The 20,377-nt window shown below is 38.9% G+C and overlaps 1 protein-coding gene across 1 annotated transcript; it reads right to left on the minus strand.

The window, feature by feature from the left end:
* Window positions 1–10,220: 10,220 nt before the first annotated feature.
* Window positions 10,221–18,996, minus strand: lrrc4.2 (leucine rich repeat containing 4.2). Its single transcript, XM_058387117.1, has 3 exons — window positions 18,822–18,996; window positions 17,729–18,659; window positions 10,221–17,598 (listed from the first exon to the last, which is right to left on the minus strand). The coding sequence occupies exon 3, from the start codon at window positions 17,487–17,489 to the stop codon at window positions 15,552–15,554; it is 1,938 nt and encodes a 645-aa protein (XP_058243100.1). The 5' UTR covers window positions 17,490–17,598; window positions 17,729–18,659; window positions 18,822–18,996; the 3' UTR covers window positions 10,221–15,551.
* Window positions 18,997–20,377: the final 1,381 nt, after the last annotated feature.

Consider the following 20,377-nt stretch of genomic DNA (forward strand, 5'->3'; position numbering starts at 1 on the left):
ATGAATCATGTAAAAAAAAAATCACACGTAAAAATAAATGTATCATAAAAAAAAATCACAGTGTAAAAGTGTCATGTAAAAATCATTTTGTAAAAATAAGTGATCCATGTGTAAAAAAAGAATGATGTTTAAAAAGAGTCAGGTGTAAAATGAGGTAAAAAAAAAATAGTGTAAATAAATAAACGAATAAATTAAAAAAATACTTAAAAATGTGAAAATAGATTTAAAATATTTAAAAAATGTGAAAATAAATGAATCAATAAAAAACTGTGAAATTAAATGAATCGAAAATAAATGGGTCAAAATGCAGAAATAAATGCATCAATAAAAAAAATGAAATTAAATGAATTGATTAAAAATGTGAAAATAAATGGGTCAAAATGCAGAAATAAATGCATCCATAAAAACTGTGAAATAAATGCATCAATAAAAAAAAACTGAAATTAAATTAATCGATTAAAAATGTGAAAATTAATGGGCCAAAATACAGAAATAAATGCATCAATTAAAAAATGTGAAAATAAATGAGTCAATAAAAAACTTTGAAAATAAATTAATCAGTAAGAAATTGTGAGCGTATATGAATCAATAAAAGAATTGTGGAAATGAGTAAATCAAATTTAAAAATACTTGTGAAATTAAATGAATCATGTCTGAAAATACAAAAAAACGTAGAAAAGTGTCTGAAAAGTGAATCGGGAAAAAAATTCACATGTGGAAATAAACAAGTAGTGTGAAACCTCGTAAGAAAATAAATAGATCATAAATCAATAAATTGCACATATGAGTCGAATGATAACTTAAATGTGACATTCATATGATTCTCTGCAAGTTGGAGCGACACTTCAGCCTCTGCAGCAGTAACATTTTCAGTTCAGCTAATACATTTGGATCTTCAGCTCTCGAGCACAGAGTCACATTCTTTTGTAGTGTTCTTGTTGTTCTCCATTTCTTCTTCTCCTACCGTTTTCTCTCTCTCTTTCACCTTTAGATCATCTGTGATGAGTAAAGTAAACAGTTTTATAAGGAGGTCATGTTGATTGAATCCGGTTTGGGGTGCGGTGGTGAGGCTGAGCGCTGTGTGCTGTTTGTCAGTGGGTTGTGTGTTGAGTCTCTGAGCGTATCGCTCTCCTGGGCCTATGAATGTGGGGATTAGGCTAAATGAGTTTGTCGGTTTCACTGTTTCAATCCTGTCAGCTCAACAAAAGGAAAGGCACTTTTGGGATTTCAATACGCTTACTCTGCAATCCCAGCATATTTGCTGTTTGCGCTTTATTTATTTATTTATTTTCCTTTTTTGTATTGATTGTGAGACTATTAAGTGTCAGAGAAGAACACCATTATTTGAATAGTGAATGCTCAGAGGAAATGGGGATTGCAGCAGAGACTGGCTTCCCTCGTGTTCACCGTCTTCATGTAATCCTCTCCTACTCCACTCCCACCTCTCTCTCTCTCTCTCTCTCTCTCTCTCTCTCTCTCTTTCCTTATTTTGTCTGCCTCTCTGTTTGTAGCGGTCTCTCATCTTCTCTCTCTCTCTCTCTCTCTCTCTCTCTACATGTATCTCTCTGTACCTTTCTTTTTGTCCTTCCTCTTTCTCCATCTTTTTATGTCTATCTCTCATCCTCTCTTTCTCTCTGTGCCCCCCTTTCAGCCTTTCATCCTTTCTATATCTCTTTCTATATATACCACTCATTTTGCCATCTCATCTCTCACTGTGTGTTTCTCTCTCTCTCTTTTTTCTCACTTTCTGTCTCCTACAGTATCTCTCTCTCTTTCTTTTTGTACTCCTTCACTCTCCATTTTTTTTCTGTCCATCTCTCTGAAGAATCCACCACCACCCCCACCCCTGTCTCTATCTCCTTATTCTGTTTGTAGCGGTCTCTCATCCTTTCTCACTCTGTGAATCTCTCCACATGTATCTCTCTGTAGCTTTCTTTTTGTCCTTCATCTTTCTCCATCTTTTTATGTCTATCTTTCTCATCCTCTCTCTCTCTCTCTCTCTCTCTCTCTCTCTCTGTCTCTTTCTGTACCCCCCTTTCAGCCATTCATCCTTTCTATATCTATTTCTATATATGCCACTCATTTTGCCTATCTCTCACTGTGTGTTTCTCTCTCTTTTTTCTCACTTTCTGTCTACAGTATCTCTCTCTCTCTGTGTTTCTTTTTGTACTCCTTCACTCTCCATTTTTTTCTGTCCATCTCTCTCATCTTCTCTCTCCCTCTCTCTCTCCCTCAATCTCTCTCTCTTGCAGCCTCTCATCCTTTCTCTACCTCTCTCACCCTCTCTCTCCTCTTTTCTCTCATTCTGTCTCCTTCAGTATTTTGCTCCCTATGCCTCCCTTTCTATATCTGTCTCTCTCAACCTCTCTCTGTGCCTCTATCTCTCTGTCTCGTTCTCTCTTTCTTTCTGTATCTCTACGTCTCTCATTCTGCCTATCTCTCACTGTGCCTCTTCTCTCTTTCTGACTCCTTCGGTCTGTGTCTTTTTTTCTCTTTCCATCTATCTTTCTCTATCTCTCTCATCCCCCCTCTCTCTGCCTCTTTCTCTATGTCACTTTCTGTGTTTCTCTCTCTCTCTCTCTCTCTCTCTCTCTCTGTCCACTCTGTCTCTCTCATTTTCTCCCTCCTGCTGTATCTCCCCTCTCCTTGTCTGTATCTCCTGTCTGTATCTCTCTCACCTTTTACCACCACCCCCACTCTAGATTAATGGTTTGATCTGATGATGTTCTCTGAGGCAGTGGACGGTGGATGCTTTCAGGCTTTCATACAGAACTGAATGCTTGTCTTTGTCTGTTTATCTGAAAACTAAAGAGATAGTAACACACACACACACACACACAGGTCGATATTCCATAAATGGCCCCCATATAACAGTGCAGAGGACTGGCCTTTTGATTTGCACCCTCCGACCATCTGATATATATTTCGCCTTGCAGCATTACAGCATACATGAGCATCTTCTCTCCGTGTGGAACATTTTAGATTAGTCTGAGAGTACGAGCAAAGGTACAAATGCTGTTTAAGTCAGTGCTGAATTCTCCAGTCTGCTTTCCAGAGTTCTGTCATTACTTTCAGTCCAGAACTGTTCTTCCACTAAACATCTTTAAAGGCAATTGCTACGGTGTAGAAAATCAATCTGCAAAGTGGATCGCTTAAACGGCATTAAAGCAGCGAACCTGACATTTTCAGCGATATGAAAAGATTAAAGTTAGAGAGGAATATAGTTTATAAGACAGCCAATCAGGCAAGCTTTCCCAGGCCATCGCTCATCTGACTGGATAAAGTCATTTCTGTTGCAAAATGATGCATGTCTAAAAACTGCTAGACACCATTTCTAATCACAGTGATACAGAATTCTCAATTCAGATTGGTTGTAAGATGTTGATTCATTTTCTATAACGTCAGCTGAAGACAAATGAGAGGTTTTTTTGTTGAAGTAACAGCTGAGTCACAGGAAGTTTTACGGCAGATGCTCCATATAATCTACACCTAACTATTTACTGAAAACGAATGCTGTTAGTTAACAAAGGAAAAAAACATTTACTCATCAAGGGGATGTTTGTTTAACATTTATGGAAGGAATCTCCAGAGGCGTTAGTACTTTTGTCTGCCAATGGAGAGTTTTCCGGATAAACATCTTATCAGGAACATGTCAAGCAGCTGTTTTTATTTTATTTTATTTGTAATATGTGATAACAGGAATTTGTCTCAAGGACATAAATATCAACTTGTACATGAACTATAAATGGTAAAAACAACATGACATTGATTACGGTGGTAGGATTTGCGCTCACTAGGAAATTGCTGCGGTTTAAGAGGAATAAATCGCTTCAGGATATGCTGTAATAGTAAAAAATAAGAGTTAAAATGACTCAGTTTATGTCAAGCCACATGATATCAGCCTGATCATTTTTCTCTAATAGTGTATGCTTCAATGTTTTAATCCTTACCAATTATGGTCTATAGTCTGGAAGTCTTTCTGTGTTCAAGGTTTACTTTAATATGATTCAAAATGATATACTTCCAGCATATGAAGTGAATTTGTGAATTTTTTTCTGGAATAATTACAGAAAAACGCAGAACGGTGCATTTCACCATAGACAGGAACTGGACATGTGAATTGAATAATGTGAGTAATATGTGAACGCACAGCTTGCATGTGAAACCCTTACCTAGTATAAAGATTATATGGCTCTTCTATAGGCTCTGGCATTCGGGTGCTGTAGGTACACGCAGCAGTAAAGCTCGCTCAGAGCTACAGTATATTATTCTTGCGGTATAATGACATCAGCTCTGTCTCTGTCTCTGCAGTGTCTCCTTCTACCACTTCTCCCTGACTCCAACCCGCTGCAGTATACAACCAGTAAAAGTGAGAAATCACGTTACGAATGCCAAAAGACTGATGGCGAAAATGATGAACGGAGATCAGGTTGAGGAGGAACCACACACACACACACACACACACACACAGATTGAAGAAGTGGCAAAGGCTGATGAAGCATGAGAGCTGAGTCATACAGCGAGACAGACTCGGTGAGGAGAATCACTCCTTTAAAATATTCCATCACCCTAAAGCTGCCCCTAGCTAATCGTAGCCACTCATGAAGCATTGAAATGTATTCACTGCTCATCTGCGCACTAAAGTAGATACTGCAGGTATTGACCTTGTTTCCATTCACGGCAAGTGTTTCTTTCTGATAAGGCCTGGCTTGTGTATTGTGAGTAATGATGAAACACACTTCCACTCATTAGCGATAGTACTGAGACCAGTGCGGACTTCTGATGAATTTGTGTTGTCTTTGCCTAGATCACAAAGTTTTTGTTCTATGCCTATAGTAACTTCACTGGTAAATGAGATAACTCAGGGAAAGGTGGGATAAATGATCTAGCAGGACTCTCTTCTGCATGTATTCGACGAATAAACACCTAACATATTTATATTACATAATCGTTAAATTCTTTAATCTGATTCAGTTTTTTTTTTTTATCAAGAATCTTTGTTTATAAAAGCATGGCTCAGACCCTAGCTCATTTACATGCATGTGTATGGTGGGCGCTTCAATAATTCATTCAAATGTTACCTACATAATTGTTTTCCATATAATTACTGGAGTTTTGTTGTGGCAAATGTTTCTGGTAGGAGATATATACACTATAAGGCCAAAAGTTACCATAAATTTAGAAGCACACAATTGTAGAGAATGTCTTTGTATGCTGTAGAATTACAATTTCCCTTCACTGGAAATAAGAGGCTCAGATCTGTTTCAGCATGGCATTGCCCCTGGGTACAAAGAGAGCTCCATGAAGACAGAGTTTGAGAAGGTGGGAGTGGAAGAAATGGAGTGTCCCGCATAGAGCCCTGACTCTGACTGAACACCTTTGGGATGAACTGGAACACTGACTGAACCCCAGACCTCCTCACTCTTACAGCCTCAGTGTCTGAGCTCACTAATGCTCTTGAAGCTGAATGATCACAAATCCCCACAACATCTAGGGGAAAACCTTCTAAGAAAAGTGGACCTTTTCATCAGCAAAGATAAATTAAATCTGGAATGTTCTTCACGCATATATGAGTGTGATTTTTTTTTACTATACAGTGTATGAAACATTTATGGACGGAAAATCTCAAGTATTAGAGTTTTCTAAAATTTATGGTAGTTTGCAAAGTTTCCTAGTCCACCGAAGTCTCCTGGACAGAAGAGTTTAAACTTTCTGGTTTCCCAGTAAAATGACAAGCTGCATTATTTTTTTATTTGTTTATTTTTTAAGAGAGAGCATAGGAAAGAGAGTCCAGTAAAGGAACAACGGGTTATCTTTGCTATATCGTAAGCGATAACGGGAATTAGTTTGTCTCGAGGATTTTCCGCAACATGTAAACTATCTATAAATTGGTAAAAAGCATGAAGTGTAGTCCATTAATAAATTATACACTGTAATCATTGAAAAATTGCCGGCCAATTAGTGGAATAATAACTCTCAAGTTTGTGCATTTATCGAAAGTAATCCACTTTGTACTGGGAGAGTTATCCTGGCTTTATGGATTATTTTTTTGTTTAGCATTGTGGTCTGTTGTGTGTTATTGCTTATTTTTTCGAGGCTACCAAATTTCTTAAAATCTATTCATTCTTAGATTGGTCGAACCACAAAATACCAAAACAACAGCACCACCACTGGTTATAAATAAAATTACACAGAGGCTAAGACTGATTTTTTCCTAACACAGACTGTAGATTTACACGATGTATTGCTGACAGTTGTGTCAAGTAATTACATTTAGTGCAAAGCCCTCTAGATTTCAGTCTACACTGGGGCTAATTTATTTAAGCCCACTTCTCTGGCACATCCATAACACATCATCGGCAGTGATTGAGGAGGCTCAAGTGCAATACGGTTGTGGGTTAATAAATCTGAATAACTTTCTTCATATTTAATTTCTTTTGGAATTTGTTTGCTTAGTCTATTTATTTCTAGTATTACAGAAAGTGTGAAACCACGAGAGAACTATACTTTTTGTGTGGTTTCAAAAAAAGACCTAGAACGAGCTAACAGGATGAGCGGCTTTTCCTGTTGACTGTGTTTGTTTTGTTTTGTTTTTTCACAGGAAACACAGCATGATTACAGATTCGAAGCACTTGAGTTATATAAAAATCACGTCTTTCAGTGAGCGTATTCCTATAAACCGATGCTGAGACCCTGGCATCCTGCTTTCATAATAGTAACAGCAATTTTCTGATAGGTAGTAGAGTTGTTTATCTCTCCCATTCAAAATCATGACCAGTCTTCACTAAATTACATGTAGGTTGACCTTAAACAAATGACTTCTACCCTTGAAAGTGATAATCCACCGTTCTTGAGTGTAGCTCAGCTTTTATTATATAACAGCTTTCTGAAATTCCAGATTGGTTAGCTTAAGTAAATTGTTACAAATGCCAAGGGTGCATCGGCCAGATGGTAAGGGATGATTAAGCTGGATCAGACAGTTTCACAACAAGATTCTAGGCTTTATCGTGAACAACAGATTTTGGAAGCAGGTGATTAATGTATCAATTAGCCCTATGTGGAGTCTTTTAATAAAATTAAGGGAGATGGGGAATTATAGAGGATTAATTTATTATCAGTATACCTCAGAAAATCTAATATGCCAGGAGTTCTGTGTATGCACATACTGTACATACTGTACTGTGCAAAAGTATTTATGTGAAGGAGTTCTGTAAAACAAAATTGATTTTTTTTTTTTTAGAAAATAAATAATACAGTCCTGAAGCAAATCAATAATTGTTGTGATTTTCCTGCGCATTTCATGTCCTCCTGTGTGTTGCTTTTATGAATTCAAGGGTGGAGCTTCGGTTTCTGATTATTAGTTACTAGATTGGACTGCATAATACATATTACATAATACTTAATTATTATTGATAGCCAACTAATAAACGTCTAACTCACTACAGACCTGGTTTTACTGTCCATATGAGGACCTTCTATTGACATAATTACTAGTTACAATTAATTAATAATTGCTATGCTTACAGTAATTTGACCTGAACCTTAGCTTTTATAACCAAAAGAAAATATTTGGGCTTTTTGTTTTACTATTTATTTGTTTGTAGGGATCAGCCAAATCACTGGCCCTCCAAAAAATGCAAAAAATGCCCCCGCAAAATGCCCACAGTCTTGAACTCTTACATCACAAGTCCAGATATAAAGGCTTCATTCATAGAAGCTAAGTTTAAAAAAAATAAATGCTGCAAAAGTCCTTTTTGTGATCAGAGCAGATTTTTTTTTTTCCCTGCCTTTATAAAAATGTCCTTTGTAATTCTACAGTGAGCAGATTTGATATTATGAATGCAATGGCTTTTATAAATCAAATCAAAAGATTTGCCATCAAAAGATTTGCCATGACCATACCTACTTCTGTAGGTATTGGCTTCTGTCTTTATTAAAAAAAAAATGTTACTTCCTTTCATGACGTTTAGTGTGTGAAGACAGAAGACATGAAACAAACATCTAAGACAAAATGTATTTAACAAAAATATTGGATCTGAGATTATTTTGTACAGTCGCTCACACTAATGACAAATTAAAGGGGATGTAGTAAGATGTTGGGCTTGAACTAGTCTGTGGAACTGTACTGGAGGAATGATCACTATCCGCTCAAAAAAGATATTCCCTCAGTTACTCCAAAATCTCTCATCTTTCATAGGTGTTCAGTGAGATCATTCATCATCACCTGTGTTCCTGGTTCTTTCACTACACTTGCAATGACGGTATTTTTTGCCGTCGGGTCTCCAGGTGCTCCCGAAGATGACATCAGTGACGTTCGTGTAAGTACACTTGCAAAGAGAAAGGCTTAAAGAAATGATCACCTAAGTGTTGGATTACATCCATCATTCACCACCAGCTATGTTTTCCAGAACAAGACTACACTCCCCAACAACCACTGACCTATTTTCTTTCACAATCACCTGATTACTAATCACACACCCATACCTCTACACAACCACCACACTCTATTTTAATGCCTCACAATGAAGTGTGTACATACTTGATCATACCAAGCTCAGGTCTCCTTCTATTGTTTATCTGGTTGTTTGCTGCTTGTCTGTGATTCTGGATTTTGCTCTATTGTTGATGTTTGCTGATCTCCTGACCTCTTCCTGTTTAGGGATTACTTTTTTGGATGGTGTTTTGGATTTTCCTGCCAGTTTCTTAAATAAAACTTCTTCATACTGCACTTGCATCCGTTTCTGCAATCCTTACCTGACTCTAAGCAAATATAGTACCACAGTGTTTACTGAAAAGTAGCATGTGCTGTTGGGAACATTGTTTTTTTTTTTTTTAACTCATAATGTCAGTCTGTCTCACCTCGTACAGTGCAAAGGTTTATAAATATTATGTACGTTAGCCATTTCATTTAAAGAGTGTGCTTTTTTTTATCTATTTATTTATCTTTTGGTTTTGGTTATCTGTCTGTTCAGTCATTCTAAATAGATGTTTAATCCTGGATTAGAAATGCTAAAATGGTGATGTACGTTAAAAAGCCCACTGTCTCCTAAAATCACACTGGCTTTAGATATATATAATATATTATATTTTTAATATATTTCTTACAGAAAATGGTGAGCCCTTAATACTTTACTCTTTGTGATGTCCCATTAGAGACAAATGAAGCAAAACTTGCTGTCTCACTGCACTAAGGAATGTAAATAATGTCAAATGAATAAGCATCTAATCATAACTGAACGCAAGGAGTCCATTTGGTTAAGTTCCGCTCGACTGGAATGATCACAGCATATTATTTACTGTACATATATACACCAAGTCGGCAATTTATTATTATATATACTTTCATAAAGACTAATTAACTGGCAGCATAATGTATCATCATTCATCAATCAAAATGTCTTCCCATTCCCCCCCCCTGGCTGCATAACATTTTAAAAAGTTCACTCGATGTTTAATCTTGGCATAGAAATAGAAATATTAATCGTCTCCATGTCATAACATGTCCTGCATAATCAGGGCATTATTTTTCTCTGAATATTGGGCTTAATGAGGTTATTGTGCAGAAAATGTTGCCAGTGGTAACAAACATTCAGACGGGCCCCAAGGATTCAATTACAAATTAATATGTGTGAAATGTTCTTACATTTATTTTTAGATAAATCATGGATATTGGGTTAACACTGCACTGACACCGCATCTCATTGCTTTGTGCTGGGCTGCTAAGGGAAATCATGTCATTCCCAGTCTAGCAGTCATGCATTAATGTCTAGATTAGCTTGAATGATGTTTCAGAACAGTGGTCAGTTTCATGTGAGATGACAGCTTATTTGTTACTAGATTGGCTTGTATAATAAAACAGAATGCTCTAGTTAATTATTAGATATAATGATCAAGTAACTAATTCACTGGGAACTCAACGTGATATTTGTTTTCATTTGAAGAAAAGAAATATATAACACCTCTAATGTGCTACATGATTTAAGAATAGAAAATACAAAAAAATAATGCAGCACACTTTGGTTAACCTTAATTAAAAAAATAAATAAATAATAAATTAATTACAATTTATAATAATATAATAATTATATATATATATAAATTATATAAAATATAATAATAATAATAATAATAATAATAATAATAATAATAATAATAATAACCGAGGAAGGAAACTATTGTGGGTTTTTTTGCCCCAATGGAAAGAAAGCAGTTTTTTGGGGACACTGGGGACAGTGAATGTCAAAAATGTCAGATATTCCTGTCCTTCTGAGGACACTATCTCTCTCTCTCTCTCTCTCTCTCTCTCTCTCTCTCTCTCTCACTCTTGCTCTCTCACGCGCTCTCTTACCTTTAACCATAAAAAGCTTAATATAGCTGAGGTGTATATGAAAAAAAATGAATATATAAATACATCTTGTGACTCGTCATTTTTTACATTTCTGCAGTGAACATTTTTGATGCCATGAATCTGAAACGATGTGATATTACTCAGAACGTTACTCAATATCAAACAAACCTGCTGCTATAGCTATTAAAACCTGATCTACTTCAGAGTCCTGATTTTGTCCACACGGTGTACACTTGTGAGCAAGCGCTGACGTATAAAATTAGGACATCTCATATGGCTGGTCTCTAGTGTAACACATAATGTAATACCTGCACCAAGTGAATACTGCTATAACCACATCACATAAAATTAAACATGTTTCATTTTCTCTGAAATGAAATTTGAAAGACATTTTCATTTGTCTTGTCTGTCAGAGCACATGGCTCCATCCATCCAAACCTGCTCAGTCTTGAAATTTGATTAGAAAGAATTTTGCTGTTTGTGCTGGGTTATTTTTTTTTTTTTATCCCAAAAATGTAAATTTGCTTTTGGTTGCTGGTTTGTATGAAAAAGAAATAGAAAAGGAATAACATTTTCTATGGGAAAAAAAAAACATCTCTGTTAGACAAATATGGAAAAAAATGATCACAAATCTTGTCTTGCTTGAATGTAAAAGTGGTGAAATATGTTTAACCCTAAACCCTAACCCAACCATATGTTGAACCCTTTCATGAAAATTTCATATTAGTCATATTGACTGTAAATTGCCTTGACATGACAGTCCCAGTACTTTTGACTGGCAATAAAGCAAAACAAATTACATTAATAAAATATAATTACAGCACTTAATTTCATTTACTTATTGCATACATTGAGCAACGGTAATACTTGTCGTGATGAGTTCTTAGCCAATCATATGAATCCTTTTTAAGGGTCATTAAATTAATGAACTTCAATCATAAGGAACCGATATACTTCCTAATGGTCACACCAATGTATCATGCATATTTAAGTATCACTGAAATGACAATATGGAACTCTGGGTATGACTGAATAAAACATGAGCTGTCCTATTTTTGTATTTTACCTACAGTACATCTCTGTCAGTCGCCAGTCCTTGGAACATGTCAAATCAGATCTGGCCAAGATGGCGGTCAGAGTGTCCACACCAAATAGAGAAAAAGACCACCCCGGCCCAACCTAGACACTTCATTAACTGATAAACATCTGTTGTGAGCTCCTCTCCACCCTACTCCATCTCGCTCCTCATGATTATCTATCAGACTGCAGAAAACCAACATATCAGGCTGCAAAAGAAGGAAGAAAAAGCAATTCTCGAATCTGTCAGGATAATTGTGCCAGTGATAAGTTTCCCATGGAGAGGCCATCAAATAGTAGCCTCCTTCCTCAGCACGCACATCCTTAAAGTGAGCCCCTTGCTGCAGTAGTGTTGACACGGAAAGTCAATGATGGTAAGTCAATTAGCATCATAAAAAAAGGAGAGGAAGAATGCAAGCAAAAAGATAAGCCTAATGACACAAGCTGATGTCGCACAGGACAATAGAAGCACACGCACACAGACTGTGCCCATTAAAGATCTGACAGAACCGTCAAATTAAGCCTATTCGCAACCAAATTAGAATCTCTGTTCATGTGCTATTGAATTTCAGGGTCCACTTCACCTTTTTGTGTCTGACATGCATTATAATGATGGGTGTCAAAAGCGTGCAGAAGCTTGCCTTGCAATCTAGACTCGGTAGCTCCTGTTGAGCTTAAAAGGGATGGATTGCACGAGGCAAACGCCATGTTGTTGTGTGGAAGCTACAAGCACATGTCACTCAAACATTTAGATTCAGGGTAAGACAGTACAGGAAAAAAAAAAATGACAGTTTTGGTCATGGGAATCGTTTCTCAGTTTGCTTGGATGAAATAGAATAAAAAGAGAAATGTGTGTCCTCCATTCCAACTATTTCCAGCTCAACAACATAGAGGAGGGAGTAAGCTCCGCCCCCTCAGCACAATCATGTCCTGTCATATATTTCTGCTGAGCTTGTATGCTGATGTACAAGTCAATGTATATGGCATTATAATATACATGTCAATATTTTTCTCATAAACCATGCTTACCAGAGTGGAAAAACAAGCTTCATTGTTTTGTTTTATTTTATATTCAGAATCTAAGACGACTCTGAAAATCTGAGATGACCCGCAATCAGGAAATTTGAACTTTTCACTCCAGTTTCTAACCACAAGAGTACTTGTGAGTACTCTACTACTTTAGATTGTAGACTCAAACCTGGTACACAGTGCATGCTATATTCTTGATTAAACAATAAAGAAATGATTTTTTTTCCAACAAACCTTTCTCTGAAAGACTTTTGTTTTCTCTTGAGAGCCTTTTCATAGAGAAATAAATATTTAATTTGAGCAGCATAAAAAAAATATTCAGCAATGAACCAGCAAAAAATAACAACTGTGATGATTACTGTGCTCCCCCCTATTCACCCACAGTGTCTTGCTTTAAACCGAAATGAACTGTCCAGTAAAGAAAAGAAACTACTTCCTGGTGCTTGGTTCTATTGTTTCTAGTGTTGAGAGAAAGTAAAATCAACTTATGCAGAACAAATCCTCGTGATATTACAAATTAAATTTACAAGCCTCATCAGCCACAGACACTATGCTGCACCATTTTCTTGTAAATAACGTGAAAACTGCAAGACTGGTTAATTAGCCTGGTGTGTAGCTGTTTGTGTGTAATGTGTGTGATGCAGCACTACATAAGGGGTGTGAGTACCACGGCCTGAGTATCCTGAGAGGGCAATAAATTGCTGTGTGTGTGTGTGTGTGTGTGTGTGTGTACGCTAATGTTGGGTTACTGCAGCTCAGCTTTGGAAGACATTCTGCCCCTGATTACAGACTGCACCCTCTCCCCTTTCCCGTCCATGCTAAAAATGTACAGCGTAATAGCACTTTAGCACCCATTCAAGCCTAAAACAGACTCTACGTTGCATGGCATCAGAAGAAATGTTTTAATATTCGGCATATACAGAGAGTCAACATAGAATGTTGTAAAGAATCTGCCTGAAATGCCGAGGCAGCATAATATGAACGTAAGCCACTGTAATCATATTAAAGGTCACTCACTAAAGGAAAAAACAAACAAACAAACAAACAAACAAACAAAAGAAAAAAACAAATAGCCCAAGGAGGCATTCAAAATGTTCTAGAGCAATAGAAGTTTCGCTGTTGGAAAAAAAAGAAAAATTATATGCATTGTTGAGTTTACAAGACTACACTGTAAAAGGGAGTCATAAAACGGCACTGAATGTCATTCACATACACTTTCTTGATGTAACACACACATGCACTCCATACCTAATTTTCTATGTGCACAGGTTAACAAGATCAATAATGGATGATATTAAAAGCCGCACTTAACCTTATTAGTCCAGTGCTTCAAATGGAGTTGTGTTACCTGAGCTCTAAGTGCCATAATGACGGGGGGGGGATAGGATCCTAGCAAAAGTCTGCCTATTGCATTGTATTTATTGTGTCCGAAAAGCAGACTACATTTTTTTTTTTAATGTCAGTGCTGCACCTTTGTGTCATGAACGTAGTATTCACTCTTAATAGACGGGACCATATGCTATCGCCGCTTTGGCAAAGATTAGAATCTTCCCAGCAAGCCGTTTTGCCACAGAAGAAGGAGAAGCAAAATGTGCCATGAAAATTCTGTGCACTGGACCTGCAGACGCAAATCTGGCGCATTCCCAAAAAAAAATGATGTCTGACAGAGAGCGGTTTGTCTTTCCATTTACAATTCTTCTACAACTTCTACCACTGTGTACAGAAGTGGGGAAAAAAAGGCGAGAGCAAAGAGTTATCTTTAGAGAAATACAAACCAAATGTTTTATTGTTGTAACCTCTGAAGACTCCTCATAAAAATAGTGTTGCTTAAAATAAGGACAAATGAAATTTCACTGTTTGAATGATCACCATTGAGGACAGCCTAGAAGTCAAACATTCTTTTGTATACCCTTTCTCGATAAAGGAAACAAACAAAAAAAAATTTAGATATATCGTAAGCAGTCATGATAATGTTAACAGCTTGCAACAAACCATCGTGACATTGCAACTATCTCTGCAGTGTTGCAAATAAACGTCCTGTTCAGCCCTTACACTACTAATCTGAGGCAACTGTTGTAACATTTTTAACTATATTTTAGCCCTAAAAGCCGCTCAAGTCTTAAGAAAGCATTTGGGATCTTAGAAGAATTGGGACCAGTTACAGAGAGGATAATGGTCAGAGCTACTGTTGGTAAATTTGTCAAATCCCCCCCACCAAAAAAAAAAAAAAAATCCTAAAGAGACTTAAGGGGAATTAAGGAGGGAAATAAAGCAGGAATCAGATCACCTCACTGCTTCTTGCTGAGACACAGGTTCAATACAAAACAAAACAAACTGCATAGAAAAATCCCCAGTAGTGAATGAAGAATCAATGTTGATTTGTATCCAGGAACACTTATGAAAACACTGTAGGTGTTTTGTTCAGCACTGGGGATTCTCCTTAAATATGAAGTTAAACTGCAAAAGCACTCACTGAAAAAAGCACATAAGAGACCAAAACCATTTGGCTGATAGCTACTGAGACTCAGCAGACTCAGGAGAACTTTTTTTCTTTTTTTTTTGTATTTTTCTTTTTTCGTTTCTTTTTTTTTTGCAACTATGTCTTGCATTGTTTTGTCCATATAATTCTTCAACCCAAATTTCATGTATAACATTTGGCACATTACAAATTCTTGGTGCTCTTACAAGAGAAACTTGTAAATATTATTTTGGGGACAGTTATGTAGAAATGTTACTGGATTATTATCTAGCATGGTCTAAAAACCACAGACTTCTCAAACAAATCTGTTTCGCATCTGCAGTGTAATGTCATTATCTTCATTATTCCGTCTTAAATAGAAGTTACACATTAGAAAATAGTTTTAAATTCATTTTTCCTTTTTTTTTTATATATATAATCTGCTTCTCTTATCACCCCATAGTGGATTAATTTATATATTTATATTCATATATTTATATATAAGCATGTACAAGAAAAACAGTCTCATTTTTGCACTGGGTACAAAAGTAATCGCTGTCTTTCCTTTGTGCATTCTATTGCATGTTTTCATGAGGAACAGAAAAAAAAGGGTAGAAGGAGGAGAAGGTTATGGGAATGTTAGATCTGGGTTTCCTGTACCTTCTCCTTGGTGTGAGTTTTATGCATGTAGGATTCCTGGATGGTGCTGATGTTTAGGGGCCGAGGGTGAAGTAGAGAATTGCTAATGCTGTTGTCTGTCCAGGAAGCAGAGTGTGCTGGTTTGTAGGTGCTGTAGCTGGATTTGTAGGTGTTGTTACGATCTCTCAGACTCCCACCCTCTCCTGGTAAAGTTGTTCCCGATGTGGTAGGAGGAACGTTCTCCTCCACCTGAAAGATCTCTAAAGTCCTGGCAGCTGCCACCGTGCTCCTCTGTTGGTGTCGTTTACGGAGCTTGTAGAACGCAATTAGCATGATCGCAGCGAGCAGCGTGATGGCAACAAAGCAGCCAATGATGATCTTTGTAGTCTTCATCGCCTCGTCTAAGCTGGCAGGTGGGCGCACTGTTCCTCGGATAGTTGGCACGCTAACCTGTCTTGGTGTCTGCAGTAGCACAGTTGGAGTTGAGATAAACACAGGCTGGAAGACGGAGGGTGAGGCCGTGACCGTCTTCGGTTTAATCACCTCCTCTGATGTCGACTCCACTATTTCCACAGTGACTGTGGTGAAATAGCTTAGGTGCTCAGAAGTGTTGAGCTCAGCTGCACTCACATTCAGGTAAGCTGATGCATTGGAGTTTCCAGCCATGTTTGTCACCATGCAGGTGTACACACCTGTGTCAGATGGCAGAACATTGGAAAAATTTAGAGTTCCGTCATTGAGAACGTATATCCTCGGGTGATTGGAGCCATGGGTCAGAACTGTTCCATTGGGTAGAAGCCATCTGACAGATGACATGGGAGCTGTGCGACACTTGAACTCAGCCACTCGCTCTGCAGATATGTTAAGGTCCCGTGGAGCATCCAGGATGAAAGGAGCAGAGCACTGAAACGTAGTCTGGTCCACCTCCACTAGGTAGCGTCCTCGCAGGTGGGCAGGGCTATGGCAGCGGCCACAACACGTGGAGTTGGTAGGGATGTACTCTCTTAGCCACCAAGCCAGCCACACCACATCACAGTCACACCGCCATGGGTTATGGTGCAAGTGCAGCTCTACCAGGTAACTCAAGGGTGCAAAAAGGTCATGGGGCAAAGAGCTAAGGTTATTATGGGCCAGGTTGAGTTCAACCAAGGCTGTGACATCATCAAATGCATTTCTCTCCATGGTGGTGATTTTGGAGTTCATAATCCAGAGCTTTTTCAAGGATTTCAGACCCCGAAAGGATCCAGGTTTGATGTCCGGAAAGTAGTTTTCTGACATCTCTAGTTCCTCTAGCCCCACCAATGGGGTGAGGACAGGCATCTCCCGCAGATTACACATTCCAAGGTTTAGGTATTTCAAGTTGTATAATCCTTCGAAAGCACCCTCAGAGATATACTCCAGTTTTTTCAGTTCTCCTAAATCCAGCCGCATGAGGGAGGGGACACGGTTGAATGCATAAGACGGTATGCTTTCAATAGGGTTGTTCCTGAGCCATAATTCCCGCAGCTTAGACAAGTACTCAAAAGCGCCACTTGGGATTACAGTCAACCGGTTGTCAAAGAGCTCCAGGGTGTTAAGATTGGTGAGACCATTGAAGGCCCCCACCTCAATCTGCCGGATGGAGTTCCTGCCAAGCTGCAGCACTTCCAGATGGTGGAGGTGTCGAAAGGTGTCAGCATGGATTACCTCAATGCTGTTCTCCATGAGGTTGAGGTGCCGTGTATTAGTGGGAATGCCAGGGGGCACTCGGACCAGGCCACGCCTGGTACACACCACCTTGCTGAACTGGTTACTGCAGGAGCATACAGCTGGGCAGTTCTGCGGTCCGGTGGGGGTGGCGCACACACTCCACGCTCGCACCATGAGGTAGACTGCACAGAGCAGGGCTGCGTTCCAGTGCACAGTTACCTGCCACAAGAGACTCATGATGTGGCGCATTCATAATTCAACATCATGTGGGGATTCGGCTCGGGAACGGAGAACAGTGGCCCTACCCTGGCTTGAGCAAGACACTGCTTCTGTTTTCCATTGACAGTGCAGTATGGTACTGTATTGTGCCCGTTAAAGAGAAAGACAGAGAGAGGGGAGGGGAAGAGACATGGCAAATGATTATAGAATAAAGAAATTACGGTGGAATATGAAAGAAGAAGAAACAAGTTTAAAAAGAGTGTACTTACATCATTAGTTCTCTGTTGAATGTCCCTTTTTAATTTGCATAACACTGACAATGTTCAATAAGATCAGTACAACATTTTTCAAAAAAAAGTAAACTGGACTGTGAATAGACGTGCCAAAATGGCTCCTTTGAATTCCAGAGGGATGCAACGTTTAAATAAACTGATTCAAGAGGTAAGGCCCATTGAGCTAAGCAGGTGCACGGATCCAGTCAGATTGAAAAAGATCTCCTCTCAGCTCCCCCATTGATTGTCCTTGGAAGCCGACGCTGCATACAGCTGAACATTTTTCACAAGACTCCATTTCCAAACTGCAAGTAGCGCAGAAAAAGAAGAAGAAAAAGCAATAGTGTTGGGACTGGAATCCCAAGTCTTTTACAGATATTCCTTCCTGCCTGTTATAGACTAACACGCTGTTGTTCATCCCCCATCGACACTTGTCCTGTCGATTAGCAGTTCACTGACGAACACAAAAAACGCCAACGGACGCACATTGCGGTCATTCCGTCTTGCTTTTTTCAACTCGCTATTCTCCTGCTCGTTGCCGTAGCAGCTGCAGACTGCCGCGTGCACAGTTAGCAATAATCCGTCAGTTTCTCTGGAGGGGGGCTCGGGGGTGGTGGTGCGCAAGCAGGAAGGGGGAGGAAGGGGGGCAGCAGCATCGCAGCAGTGAAGCTCTCTCTAGCGATTGTGTGTTCTTGCTCTCTCTCTCTTTCTCATGCTCTCTCTCACTCACTCACTTCAGTGTCAGAAAAAGGAGGAATTGATCTTGCTGTGTGACATGCTGTCGATTTCAGAGTGCTTGTCTTGAATAGGATTCCGTACTTCTTCGCTCCGGTAAAGATCTTGCGGTATTCTTTTATTCCTGCTTCTTGAGGTAGTAAGTTGTGGCAGTTTGCCTGCTCTGCCTGTGAGCTGTGGACTGCCTGGCGGTCTGCAGAAGAGAGAGACAGAGAGAGAGGAAGAGAGAGAAAGAGAGAGAGAGAGAGAGAGAGTGAGTGAGTGAGAGTGAGACGGAGAGAGAGATTCACGCGCACACATGCACCCGGAGGAGAAGACCGTCCACGGCGACAGTGGTGGCAGCAGCGGTCCTCACCGTATCCCCAGCATTCAGGATCCTCTCGCGCTTTTTCCCTTTATGTGACAGGGTTGCAGGCAGTCAAACCTCTGTGTTCTACCTCCTCCTTTTGTCCTTCAATGGAAACGTGAATGTACTGCTGACGCATCCCGCTCAGAGCAGTGCACTGGTTTGATGCAGTGTTCCTGTGTATTAACACATCCACCCCCTCCTCTCTTTCTTCTGTGCTCTGCCTCTCTCTCTCTCTCTCTCTCTCTCTCTCTCTCTCTTGCGGACATTGGTGAGTCTTTGCACTCTCCAACTCTTCCTTTCTTACTCTTTGTTCATGTTGTACCTCTTTAGTTTTTTAACCATATATACTATCTTCTTTTTTTTCAGTATGCAAATTTTGCATGATAACTGCCGTCAGTTTCTGTCTTTATCACATACGCTCACACACACACACACACACACACACACACACACATACACACACCCACACACTCTGCTCTCTCTCTCTCTCTCTCTCTCTCTCTCTCTCTCACACACTCTCTCTCTCTCTCTCTCTCTCTCAAACATACATCCTCATTCTCCTTCTGTAGTAAGCTCTATTGGGACTGCATTGACTAAGATAAAACAACACTACTGCAATGGGGGCTCATCTAACACCCCCCCCATCACCACCCCCCTCAACTCCCCTAACCCCCCGGAGAGGCTTTCCAAACCATTAAATGTAACATGGAAATGCGAGGACTGTCTCTTCACAAATATCCTGCAGTAATATAGGTTAAAGAAAAATAATATCATTTAAATTATACCGAATCAAATCAATCAGTTACACTGAAACAAACCGAAATAAATGCAAACCATTTAATGCATTTAATAACCCCTTTTTACACGCACATCAACACGGACCGATCTCCAGACAAGCACACTAGCACACGAGATACATGTTTCAAATGTCTGTGGGGTCGGCCGTTCTGAAGAAAAGACAGGAATTTTACTGTGTAGTGCCTGTCCTTTAAGGTAAATTCGAGAGGTTATAAGAAATGTTTTGAAAGGAAGAAACAGCTAGAGATAGAGAGAAAGAGGCAGAGGCAGAGGAGACATGAAGCAGCTCATCTCACAGGATTAGATGGCATTTGAATGTAGATGTAGAGTTCTTCACACCCTTGTTTTTTTCCACAGTATAGTTAATGGTTTCTTTCTCCCTCACCTTCTCTCGCTCTCTCTGTTCGAAGACACTGTTTTGCAAATCAAGCAGAGAAACACACTGTACAGCTGAGTGTGTTGTGCCAAATGTTCCTGTATGCTGAAAATTGTTTCCATTGTATGTCACTAATTTGAATGGCAATAAGGTAAGAGCTTTGTGGTGCTTATGACATCATTGAGAATGATGCTTGCTAAAAGCCTGGATGACTAGGATGTGCAGGTTCGGGGAAAAGTTTTTTTTTCTTTTTTTAATTATTTTTAAAGTATTTTTATTTATCTTTGACATTTGTTGTCATGGTGACAAATTTCCACGCAAACAGACCATTCTTTATTAATTAATTAATACACGTTTGTTAGTCTAACCTCAAGCCTCTTAGCTCTTG

The sequence above is a fragment of the Hemibagrus wyckioides genome, linkage group LG04 (assembly GCF_019097595.1).
Source record: "Hemibagrus wyckioides isolate EC202008001 linkage group LG04, SWU_Hwy_1.0, whole genome shotgun sequence".
Taxonomy (NCBI): domain Eukaryota; kingdom Metazoa; phylum Chordata; class Actinopteri; order Siluriformes; family Bagridae; genus Hemibagrus; species Hemibagrus wyckioides.

Excerpts from the sequence above, each read along its gene's own strand:
- lrrc4.2 (XM_058387117.1), bottom strand. The coding sequence starts at position 17,489 with ATGCGCCACATCATGAGTCTCTTGTGGCAGGTAACTGTGCACTGGAAC.